The following is a 13,169-nucleotide window of genomic DNA, read 5'->3' on the forward strand; positions in this document are numbered from 1 at the left end:
TACACAAGTATGCGTAGTGTGTGTGGCAGGGACAGAAAGTTCTGCAGCCTATCCATCCATATCATTTGCTTCAGTATACTTCTGTGCCTGGATACAGACCACACAGGCAGGACCTGATTCCCATCATCATGACAACAGGGCTGCTGAGCAACCAATCAAAGCCCTCTGAGCTCTGCTCTGCGAGCTGATTGGTCTCTGGGCCTGCAGCCTGTTGTGGAATGCCCATCTTTAACCTCTCTGCTGCCATGCACATCGCATACACATCCTATATTTTTCTCAATGCAGATTACAGCTACGTGTGTAATCCTCTTCTCAGATATGATGTCACGCCTCTGCTGACTTGATACTAAGTTGCGTGTGATGACTGGAGCATCTGAACATGTATTCCTGTACATATGGCAACAGAGGCTGCAGCTTCACAACTGGGCCCTTGTATGCTTCTCTGATGTAATCAATCATATCATGTTCAAGAAGAGATAGTGTCTGAAATGGAAACATCTGTTGTAGGCTACATAAGTGGACTTAGGGCAACTGCCAGGCTGTTTGGAGACCGGGACAGGAGCAGTGAGCCCCATTGAATTCACTGTATGTCTGACTGATCATCTGGCATCTGCACTACACATTACTGTTAAACCTCACATCATATTATATAACCATGTAACACCAAGGTGTTTTATTCCAGGTCATGTTTTATACACCACAGGCATTCATTATTTAATCATAGTATTTTAATTACTGTTGTTTACACTCCTGTCAGCATACTTAGGGCAAGTGCACAGGTTTATAGACAGAACATCTTCCAAGATGTGTTGTTGTTCTAGGGGAATATGAAACAGTTTTTAAACATTGTCTGTGAGTTAACGACTGGCTATTTATAGTGGAGGCCAGATTAAGACTGAAACTGTTAATCAGGTTAGGAGCTCAGTGACTCAAAGTGTATAAGGCCACACACACAGACACACACACACAGGGCAGAGAGAGAGAAAGGTCCAACATCTTCCTCTACATCCCTGCTGTACAATGGACCAGGACTCGTGTTGTGTTCACAAGCATCATGTGCATGTCTCTCTCCATCCAGACCACATACCAACGCTTGCACTTGCAGTGGGGTCGCCCCGCAGAAGCACAGTGTGAGCTGAGAGAGAGAGAGAGGGGGCTCAGCTCAGTCCCTCTGCAAGGTGCAGCAGCTGCACAGCATCAACAACTCTCCCACTGTCACACGTGTCCTGTCGCCGCGGTCCGGGCTGACTGCACCGCTCCGGCTCCGTGTCTGTCGACTCGTCTGCTCCCTGACTCCTTCACGGTGTGAAGGGAGGTGATTCTCCTCGCCGCCATTTTTAGGGAACTGCCTATCGAGGAGAGAAACTTTGCTAGCTAATGCCTCCCGTTAGCCGCCGCCTCGCTGGCTCGTAGCCCCCCTCGCCTGGCTGTCCGTGGGGACGGTGGACGCCTGACAGTCGGTGGCCACGGCAGCTCGCCTCACGGTGAATTATCGTCGCCACCGGCGTCACTGTAGGTGACAAAACGGTTAGTGCTTGAGTAAACAGTTTAGGCAGACCTGGAGCACCGTGACCGTCCACGCAGGGCAGGGCAAATGTGCAGTTAGATTAGTGAATTAGCGCTGCTAACCAGGAGCTAGCGGGTTCACACCGTGATTTCTGTGGACCGTCTGTGATTTAGCGCCCGTCGCTTTGCCCCGTCGGGTCCACGCCGACCGGACTAATCTGCCGTCTACAGCCGCTGCTCAACCCGTGAGGACTCATTTGACCAGGTGAGTTGGTCGCTAACTTTAGCTTTGTGCTAACCACCGACGGGTACCGTCAGGTTTGTTGTCTGCTGCACACACACACACACACACACACACACACACCGCAGCCCAGCCTGGTTCAGCGGAGGTTAGCTCCGGAGCTAACCGGCTACATCGGCTCTCAACCAAAAGTTGCTGTCACAACTTGTCTGCTCTGTCGCATCGACAGATTTCAGTCTGCCTCCCCGGGCAGCTCCCCTCGGCTCTCGTTAGCATACTGGTGTTTACTCTGGATGTCAGCGTTAGCACATGAGCAGGTGATGCCAGTGTGGGGACAGCAGGGACAGCGGGCTGGACCCCGAGTGGTTAGTTTGGTTGTAAATACTGGGAGCGGACTGCTTCTCCTAAGGAGCGTTAGCTAGCTACGGTATCTTGCTAATCCGCTTTATGCAACTATAGTTGCAAGCGGTGCCACTCCCTCGTTTTTGTTTTTGTCCGCTGTGGCTGAGCGTGAAGTGGAGCCCGGAGCTCCGGAGGTGTCTGTGCTGAAGTTTGCTTATATCTGCCGGGGGACATCATGAGTCACACACCGTCTGCATCGCCTGCCGTGTGACGGTAGGTGACATTGGCCGAGCTGCCTCTGTGTTTGTGGCACCGACTCGCTCCGGTGCCGGCGCTGTGTTTACAGGCGGCACCGGCCCGGGAGCCGCAGACACCACGGCTGTGGACTGATCCGTCGTGTGGAGCAGCGACAGGTCGGCTCGGCGTGTATCGGCCGCGGCTGACGGCTGGTTTTGTCAGTGTGTGCGCTGACTGGCGTGAGTCGCATTCCTCAGTTTTTCAGTGTTGATATTGCGTAACACTGGCGATCACTCAGCGAGCCACTCTCCCGCTGGGCTTATCTGTGACTTCGCCGCTTAACTTATGTATGACAGTGGATCACACAGACACAAGGGGTTTAACATAGCACCGTGGATGTGGTGAAGTCATGCATAACGTCTGTGTTGTGACATCAAGTTTACCATCCATCTAGGCGATACGCTGCGCTCTGCTGGAGTAATCTGTCAGATCTGATGCCCATGCAGGGCTTGGTGGCTCATACACACATACACACACACGCACACAAACACCTACACATGTGTTTTTATGTGCTATACAGTATGCACCGGCTCCGCTTTGTCGAATAACCACCGCAGTATGAGCAATCCACCTATCTTTGTTATTGTCTGTGAACAGACAGGCTTCACGATGATGCGGCCAATGAGCTCCATCTGAGAGGCAGGTACAACTTGTCCCCTCTTACTCACTTAGCACAGATTTCTGCCTGGTCTCTGCTTTCCTGTGTGTTGATCCGCACACCTGTCATTTGTTCATTTATGCCTCTGCACGCTTGTCACAACAACATGGCATTCACAGGCAGGAACAGCCCCACTTGTTTACTTCCAAGGACTTGCTGCTTGCTGAGGAGGATGAGGAGGATGATGAGAAGGTGCGCAGCTGTTGTTGGGAATACAAACATCTCGATGCAGGAGAGAAAAGTTGTGTGTTTTTGTGTCAGTGTTATATCAGGGGGTGCTGAATATGGGCACACTGCATAATGGATTTAAGTGTCTCCCAGGAAAAATGGATTAGACACTGGAGCAAAGCCTGTCCTGTTTGCTGAAGTCTAGATCCAAGTCAGCCAGCCACTGCAGAACAACACCGCTTCCACAAGATGATCGTTTGTTACTGATTAATGGCAGACCACTAGCCTACCGTATCCTCATTTCTATTGGATCTTCTTTTTTTTTATTTTTAGCTGGCGAGACAGACAGCTCATGAGATGACAGTGATCCTCAGGTTATGGCTGTGTTGACAAGCCAGCCTGACTGACAGGGGCATCTTTGGTGACACGCCACTTCAAAAGATAAGAGATACTGTGAATTTATGGACCTGTTTCTGAAAGGGAGTTCCTGAGCATCTGCTCCGGGTGTTTGAGGCTGGCCGCTGAACAGTTGGAAACCAGCAGCATATTTGATGAGTCAGACTGAGAGCAAGAAGAGAAAGGCAGAGGATGGGAACAACCAGGAGACTATGGCAGGTGATAGACAGAAGACTTTACTGTAGAAGATACAAAATATACAGTTAAGGCCAAAATTATTAGCCCCCATGCAACTTTTTAACATTTCCCTAAAATAATGCCCAATGTTAGCAATATTCATAAAATTTTATTTAGTAAATCATTCATCAATGATATGACCCCATTTTGGTACACTTTGGAATGTGAAATAAATATTCAAGATTTATTTATGAACAATTTGGTAAAAATTGAGATGGTCAAAATTATTAGCCCTCTATGGGATTTTTTGCTTGCTTTTTCTGCTAACTCGGTTTGAAACCACACCTGAGCAGTCAAAAAACACAAGATTTCCAAAACTTTGGAGCGCAAAATAATCAGAGATGTCAACAAGAAACCCTGGACCTCTGCAAAGACGATTGTTGCTGAACTGGCTTCATCTGGACATGATGTTTCATGCAAGACTGTTGTGAGGGCTCTTCATCGTGGTGCATGCCCAAACAGCTCATGTGTAGTTTCATCAGACCAAAGCACAGACTTCCAAAACTCACCCTAATGTTTCAAATTGTCTCTGGCAAAGTTCAGTCCGACTTTGATGTGCTGCCGTGAGAGCAAAGGGGTTTTTCTTGGACGATGACCATTAAGTCCACCACGATGAAGATCCCTCACAACAGTCTTGCATGAAACATCATGTCCAGATGAAGCCAGTTCAGCAACAATCGTCTTTGCAGAGCTCCAGGGTTTCTTGTTGACATCTCTGATTATTTTGCGCTCCAAAGTTTTGGAAATCTTGTGTTTTTTGACTGCTCAGGTGTGGTTTCAAACCAAGTTAGCAGAAAAAGCAAGCAAAAAATCCCATAGAGGGCTAATAATTTTGACCATCTCAATTTTTACCAAATTGTTCATAAATAAATCTCGAATATTTATTTCACATTCCAAAGTGTACCAAAATGGGGTCATATCATTGATGAATGATTTACTAAATAAAATTTTATGAATATTGCTAACATTGGGCATTATTTTAGGGAAATGTTAAAAAGTTGCATGGGGGCTAATAATTTTGACCTTAACTGTATATCAAAAGTGAGGGTCTGCCCTTTTTTTTCTTTTCTTTTTCTAAATTTTTATTCGATTTTCAACATTTATTCACAGTCGAACTTTAAACAGACAGGTGCCTCTCTCAGATTGAGCAGAGCACTGAGGTGACTTGAGGTGTTTGGATGATTGTGTGTCTGAGAGCTGTTGTCATTTTTTTGTCTCTTATTCAGAGAATACTGAGTTGTTGATGCCTGTGAGATTTATCCCAACAGCAAGAGGGCAAATGGAGCTCCGTGAGAGAAATGGGATGGATCAAATCCTCTTAGTGTTCGGTCACTCCATTCCTATTCCTCTGTCACCATCATCTCTGTAGCAGCACAACTCGAGATGTGTTGCTGTTGTTGTAGTTGACGTTGGTTGGGTAGCTTGAGAGCTTTCACTTCCTCCACTCAGTGAAAAGCCACAATCTGTGATCAGTCTGGGAAGCAGGAGCGTGGACACCCCACCCTCCATCTTGGGGGACAGAAACAAAGTATCTGAGCCATTTGAACAAAAGCACAAATGTAGGTCATGGAGTCAACGTTATTTCTGTGCAAACAACTGAAATTTGGTTTTTATCAATGACTCTGAAAGTAGAGATACAGGGAATCCACCTTTCCTCTGTCGAATCCCATTCCTACCTCTATAGCAGAATCAAACATAGATGACGTACAGTACTGCCTTTTATTCCTGTACAGTTTAAAATACGTCGACCTCACTGGACCTGATTTGGGTTGTTTGTGTTTAAGGTCATATGAGTCTACATGTATTTTCTGAGATGTTCTTTTTTTGTCTTGTGAACACTTTGTTAACATGGTATTTTTTTGTAAAGTTAATAATAATCTATATTCTTACAACTTCACAGCCAAGAGGCTAAAGTGGGATTTTATGCGGACCAGTTTCATCTGGCTGATACATGATCATTTAATAAGACGTGTCAGCTCAGTGCGTTCCTCCTTAAATTATTTAGCAGTACAGCATCGAGCATCTTAACTGAAGGACATTTTGAAACTATGTATGAGAGTATATATATATATATATATATATATATATATATATTCTGGATGATGAGATTGTGTTTTAGGTTGACACATTCAGGGTTGAAGTCTCACTGACTTCAGTTGCACGTGCATAAAAGATTCATAACTAATCCAGGAGAGTCAGGGAGTCGTCAGCCTGACCAGCCAAGATAAGTCAAATATAACTCTGTAGATGTACCATAGTTGTGTAGAGGTTTGAAGTATTTAAATTATGCGACTGTATGTTTATCGAGCTCAGTACTTTAGAGGAATGATAACTTCTTTAATCACAGGCGTCTGATTGCAGCGGCTGTAATAAAACCAAGAGCTGATAGGTAAAGTGTAGCGTTGGAGTCAGTCTAATAAATGATGGTGATCATATTTGCATTATGTAGTTGTTTAGACGGTCAACAGCAGCTCGTAGGTTGGGATTTTAATTGGCACTTCTTCCTTCAGCTTCAGCTCTTTTGTATTTCTTCCCCATCCTCTCTCTGCATTTTGATAAACCAGCAGACAGCAGCATCGCTCCGGAGCTGCTCTCTGTAGCTGACCCTGCGCTGTGCAGCTAAGAGAGTTTCATGATCGGGATCAATAAAGTATTTGATTATTTATCATCCCTCTCCGTTTCTCTGTCCGTGACACTCTTTGCTACTCAGCTTTGTGTATCGGCGTGCCTCTTCATTAGGCTTCTTGGTGATTTTTACAATGCAGGGGAAATCAATTGACATAATACATCAAGAGAGAATCTGTTGTTTTTTTCTTTTCTTCTTTGAGCAGTGAAGCAAAACAACTTTCACTGCATTTCTTGAACACACTGTTCCCAGGGATAGTGTGTGTGTGTGTGTGTGTGTGTGCACAAACATCTTGCGGTTCAGTCCACCTCTCCCAGATACAGTCAAGTTACTTAATGTTAGTGCCTTAAATAAATAAACACCTGATTGCGTTTTTGTTTTGATTTATACATAGGCTACTGCCTTATGTACTACATTAGTACATATTGTATAGAAGAGTCCAGTCTATCTATACCCACTACCACTACTATATATAATAAATCTATATCATCAAGAAGAAAACTCATTCTCTCCTGAACTGAATTCTTCCTATTGAAGTAACCAGTTTGTACATGGACTCTTATTAAGGCACCAAAATGCTCTTAAATATAGTGTGTGTGGCCAAATTTAATAACGTGACTGTTTTTATGTTGCTATAAAGCTCCTGGACTGGACTCCCCCAGGACTAAGAGGTCCATAGAGCATGTCCACGGATAGTAAGACAGGGCAGCATTGTTGCTAAATTAATACTGTGGAAACATATCAGAATACATGTATTACTATTACTATTACAATTACTATTACTATTACTATTATAGTTCCAAAGCATCTGATGATGTTCTGAGGGTTCAGTCTTGTAGATAAAGTTAGTCACACAGTGGGTCTCCTTTCGTTGTTTCATCATGTGGTGCTTCACATACTGAGTGGGTGGGGGTCGGTGAACTTGACCTCTTTCGTCTCCACCGTCCTCACCCTGTATTATTGATAAAATGCTAAGAATACACAAATTTGGGAGGGTGTAAGTCGGGTGACTTTGCCACTGTCAAATTTAGAGGGGGCTTGAATTGTTCCAAAAACTATGATCTTTGACAAGGTATAGTTTGCTGACATTGCATTGTCCATTCATTTGGTACACCAGTGAAAAGCCCACACACACAGACATCTAACAACACAATGAACATCAGAAAACTACTATTACATAAATTGGCAAATTAGAAAATAATGTAGTAACTAACTACCCTGGAATCAGTAATTACTAGTTAACAATAATATTTAGCCTGTGATTGTAGGGTGGGTGTCCCATCGCTACCTCGAGTGTCTGAAGAGTCAACCGGTGCTGAGGAGGAAGTACAATCACATGTTCAGTCTCTGAAGTTCAGGAAAAAAGTACAGAAAGTTATGACTCTACATTTTGTTAAAGTTGTTGTATTGTGGCTGCTGATGTTGATGCTTTGTGCAGACTGGAGTACGTCAGCACAAAAAGTACACCAAAACCCCCTGTACACTGACAATGAAGTCTCTCATACACGCACAGTGCTATTTTAGTCCATTCACTATGTCCGTGGACTTTAACTTTCTTAATATTGTTGGTGGTGGTGGTGGTATTTTTGTTATCATTTTATCAATCTATTTATTCTCCACACGCTACATTCACTTTTGAAACTCTCATCCGTGGAGAGAAACTAGTGCAATCGCAAGAAAAAAGCCAGTTGTTGTTCCCAGCAGTGTGTTTGATTAGTGGATGGTGTGGTTCTGCACAGCCATGGTGAAATTTAAATGACGATTAATCATGCATCTTTTTGCCTTTTTTAATAATGAAAATTGTGTGATGTTTGAGACAATCTCTATCCCTCCCTATGCTTATGTAATAATCAGGACTGAATTTGACAAAATGTGAATGATCCAGTTGATTTGTATCCAACATAAAACGACAGCATCTGTTTGTGTCCCAAAATTTGTTCCCAGCAGCAGTTTTCTTTTTTTTTCTTTTTTTCTTTTCTCCACCAAGATATTTGTCGTCCTTGAGAGCTGTATGTCTTTGCAGAAGAGTGTCACTCTCACTTTTTCTTCTCAGCCAGCTGGAGAGCTTTTTCAGCAGGACAAACCTTGTGACATTCAGCCAGCAGCAGTGTGGTTTTTTGGTTCCAGCAGGCTGCCAGGCTGCACTGATAACTATAGCCAGCAAGGTTAGCGCTGCTGCCAGCCCAAAGATAAGCCCAGAGGAGGAAAGCGGCATTTTACCCGCTGAGTGTGTCTGTAATGATATCCATGTGCTGTTTGGGTATGGAGAGGGACTTATTGCCAAATTCAGATCGGTTGAATACATGGTGGTGACGAGATGAGGTTTAAAAAGGCTAGTGTGACGCTTTCCTCTCTGTAGGTGCACGTCCTGTCAGGCACCAGGATGGAGCTGCTCTTTAACCACAGATCAGACTGCTTGAATGTAAACTGTGTAAATGAACAACACACTGAGTATACATGTTTGGATTTCATAGAGCAGCTTGATACTCTGTGAGACAAATGGGTTTTTTAAAGTACATATTCAGAGAACCATGGATACACATATGTTGGGTGTGTGTTTTATTTTTTGGAAGTGGAAGCATTTTTGTCATTACTATCTTAAAGTGAAGTGAGTTATTTAGTTAGTAGCCTAATTATGGAAGTTTGTGCACCCTGAAGTAGCACTTCATAATCCGTCCATTGGCTTAAAAACACTTCTCATGATCATCTCAGTGTCTTTCTATTGTTGATTTAGGAAGTTTCACCCACTCCCCTTGCTGATCTCTTCAGTTTCTCAGATATTTTTAGTCCTTCTTGCGCGCGCACGCACACACGCGTGCGCGCGCAGCCTGTTTAAGATCTATCTACAAATTTCAGTGACGTTCAGGTCAAGGGACTGTGAGGTCTGCTCCAAAAACTTCAGCTTGTGTTTCTTGAAGTAGTTATTGGTGGGTTTTCTGGTCTTGCTTTGGCTCACTGCTCCGCTGTAGAAGCCAGATTCCTCAGTTTCACTTTCTTGACTTGACTGCATGATATTTTTTATCCAAAAATAGCTGATATTTAATGGAATGGTATTTCAACCCCAATGCCTCACGGTTGTCAAAGGGGTGCTTATTAAGAACCGACATAGCGGGGTGCCTAAACTTATGTTACATATGCTACATTTTCCATTTCATTAAAAAAAAGAAATTTTTCCTCTTCCTTTTAATGCTTGCTTCATTCAGGGGGTGTTGCATTCTTGTCTTTTTTGCTTCTTAATTCTCCAAAATTTGCAAAACCTTTGCACACAGCTGTTCAGACACTGTATAGTACAAGCCACAACCTCCCGATGACTCCACTACATCAAAGCTGTGTCACCTATAATACGGTGTATTGGTGGTAAATGCAGCGATTTAACAATTCTGTAACTGTCTCTTTGTTTTCAGTAGCAGTATAGGGTGCAGAATTACAATACATACATAATATGAGAACACACACAGGATTAACCTAATGTGCACGTTACATTAATCGATAACAGCGCAATTGATGCATCCAGTTTGGAGCGCACAGTAAATGTGACCCCGGGTCGTCTAATTGATCCTGTGATGCGGCTCGCCCCTCATTACTGTAGGCCACCTCATAGCAGCAGACATCAAATCAATCTCTGAGCCGGGATATTTGCATTGTCCGGTCGCTCCGGTAGCGTACACATCTGTTATAATCGCTGAAGCCATCTGAACCGATGCACTTGTGATGACTCGGCAATTAGCAGATTATGTTAGTCAGCACTTGACTGTGCGATCAGTGGCTAAAATCACTGTGTTCAAAATACTTAAGGAGCCTCTGACCTTTCTGAGCAAACTGTGTGTTCTCCCTTTAGTCTAGTGTAGCATCTTTTAATGAAGCCCTCAGTCTCATCTTTAACCAACTGAGTGGTCGTTGCGGTACAGCAAAGTATTTTGTGTGGCAATATTGTATCAATACACAGACCTGACCTGTGTTGGTCAGTCTGTCTGTTTGACAATCTCATTTTGCAAGAATATAATTGGTGGAAGTGGGATGAACAGGTGGAGAGCTTAAAGGAGACATATCATAATAATAATAATAATACATTTTATTTATAACGCGCTTTTACAAGTGCTCAATGGCACTTACAGAACACAATAAAATATAAACCAATGTGGAATAACTCACAATTAAGATACATAAACAATGTGGAAGGTTTAAAAAGACATAAAGAAAAGAGAAAAATAAACAGTTTACAGATTAAAAGCCAGTTTAAAAAGGTGTGGTTTTATGAGTGATTTGAAGATGTGAGGGTCTGTACAGTCTCTGATGGGTTCATACAAGATCTGGGTTGGTTACCTTTTTTCCCCTTATTCTAAAAGTCTCAAGTCAGTTGCATTTATCACTGGTGTCTTCAAAATCCCACCAGCTAATCATAGAGTGCAGGATGAGGATGCTTTATCATGTCCTTGCTAAGACCTGTCCTTCTCCCTCTCCTCCTCCTCCTCTCACCCCTCCTGTCCATCCAGGTGCCCATGTGCTGATTCCTCAGGCCCATCCACTACTGCAGATGAATCTTCAGCTGCTTTGGCGTAGCTCAGCACCCAGATAGTCCCATCCCCTTTGCGTGGGCGATACGGGACTACGTCGACCAGGATGCCCTCGTCTGTAAGGGCAGGGAGCCTGAAGGACCCGGATGTGGCCGAGCTTTTCTTCAAAGAAGACCCAGAGAAGCTGTTCTCAGACCTCCGAGAGATCGGCCATGGCAGCTTTGGCGCCGTCTACTTTGTACGGCAACTACACCTTCACTCTGACTCACACTGACACACTGCACTTGAATTTGTGACGCAAAAAAAAAAAAAAAAGTCTGTTTGGTTAGCTGCTGTGTTCCTCTCTGTGAATAATGTAGTAACTCAAGGCTACTTGGCTTGCCACTCGTAAGTAAGCAGCTGAGTCTCATACATATTATATTCTTGATTCACTGAGCTTACAGCATCCCAGAGTTTGTCTCACAGTTTAAAAAAAAACAAATGCTTCTTGATCCTCAGTAGAGAACAGAAACCATTTATACGAAGTTATTTTACCAACCCACGGTGTTCGTACAGCGGAGGTACAGCGGAGTGATGTGACTCACCCCGACTTTTTGATCTGACCTTCGCTCTTGAACGCTGCACGCAGTCAGTGTGGTTAAAAATAAGTAGAAGAGGTCCTGAAAAACCACATTCCCCGATGAGACAAAAATGTGCTGAGAATCACATGTCCTGTACGTTACGGCTGAAAAGTGTAACTAACCACGCACTCTGTTTTCATCAGGCACGGGATGTGCGCACAAATGAGGTGGTGGCAATTAAGAAGATGTCCTACAGCGGCAAACAGTCTAATGAGGTGAGACGAGACTGATGTTCATGTACGGTGTGATGTCATCAAATACAACAGTTCAGACTTGACCGTAAATATTTTTACACTGTGCTCTTTAATGCTTGTGTGCATTGTCACGTCTTCATGTAATTAACAGTAGTTTAAGCCTGATTGGACTAATGTAGGAAATGATGATGCTGTCTTTAGTGCGGCAGCTGAAAAGTGAAGACTCAGCAGCACCACAGCAGACTACTGTGATAAAAACAGGCACCATTATGGCCATTTCTCTTATGAAATGAAATTGCTTTGTTTTTCCCCACAAACGGCTCCTGTTTAATTATGTATGGTATTTGTAGCTTCAGCCTGTGGGTTTAAGGAGCATTAGGGTTTTGTTTACTCTTTTGCTACACGAGTTGGTTTAAAATGTGCAAACACTAAAAAGCATAATATATTACCCAATCAACTCACTTGCTATTGTTTAAAGGGATAGTTCAACATTTTGGCAGATTGGTCCATTGCCATAATTCCTATAGTTTAGGAGTAGCTTCGTTACCTTTAATTGTCTGTACAAGCTATTTTTAGAATGGCGGAGCAGAGCGGCGAGCTGCTCAGAGCTACTCTACGGAGGCTATGGGAATTTCTTGGTTTCCCTCGTCAAATTCATCAAATACAAAATCCAACAACTCCAAAACGCTCTGGTGGACAAGTTGTGACCTGCACATTCACCACGCTATGAGATAATAACGGAACGTTACCAGACAGAGTTGTTTTCGAGGCAAATGCAGAGACTGCTTGCCGAAAAACTGCCCCAGACGGGAACACGCATCAGCGGTTTTGCATGAATTTATTTGATGAGTTTGATGAGGGAAACCAAGAAATCTCATTAGCCTCCATAGTGTAGCTCTGAGCAGCTCACAGCTCTGCTCCGCCGTTCTAAAAATAACTCGACAATTAAAGGTAACGATCCTACTGCTATGACTATAGGGATTATGGCAATGGGCCAATTTCCAAAAATGTTGAACTATCCCTTTAAGATTAGTATTGCTCCTTTGTGTGGATTCAACCCGGCGGCAACCCACACAAACATCAAGTCCTGGGAGGAGGTGTTAGCCAGCAGCAGGTTTCAACACTTGCTGTCAGTGTTGTATTTGTTACTTTGACTTGGTAAAAGCTACTGAAGAAATAAAATGTAGATAAGATATTATTAATATATAATTATTAATAATATTTTAGTTTGTGAATGTATCAAAGCATTACCTTTGTGCACTGTAATACAACTCCCATCAGTGAAGTTTTCAATTTCCCCTACATGATTTTGATATATCTTCAAACACCAAACATTTGCAGTGAATTTAAATGATGATGTTAATGATGTG

At 43.4% G+C, this 13,169-nt stretch overlaps 1 protein-coding gene across 3 annotated transcripts in view; it reads left to right on the forward strand.

Annotated features, from left to right (window-relative positions):
• The first annotated feature begins 1,506 nt into the window (after positions 1-1,506).
• The window catches only part of LOC310996670 (serine/threonine-protein kinase TAO1-like), a 28,240-nt gene continuing 16,577 nt past the window's right edge, over positions 1,507-13,169 (forward strand). Inside the window, exons 1-3 of one of the 3 annotated variants that reach the window (XM_083986112.1) lie at positions 1,507-1,771; positions 10,965-11,223; positions 11,749-11,820. In XM_083986112.1, coding sequence (XP_083842238.1) covers positions 11,092-11,223; positions 11,749-11,820 — 204 coding nt within the window. In that variant the 5' untranslated portion in view covers positions 1,507-1,771; positions 10,965-11,091. Of the gene's footprint in view, positions 1,772-2,011; positions 2,363-10,964; positions 11,224-11,748; positions 11,821-13,169 lie in introns of those variants that run through there. The other 2 variants (XM_083986113.1, XM_083986114.1) reach the window with 2 other exon arrangements.

This window comes from Trachurus trachurus, assembly GCF_905171665.1.
Source record: "Trachurus trachurus genome assembly, chromosome: 14".
Classification (NCBI taxonomy): Eukaryota; Metazoa; Chordata; class Actinopteri; order Carangiformes; family Carangidae; genus Trachurus; species Trachurus trachurus.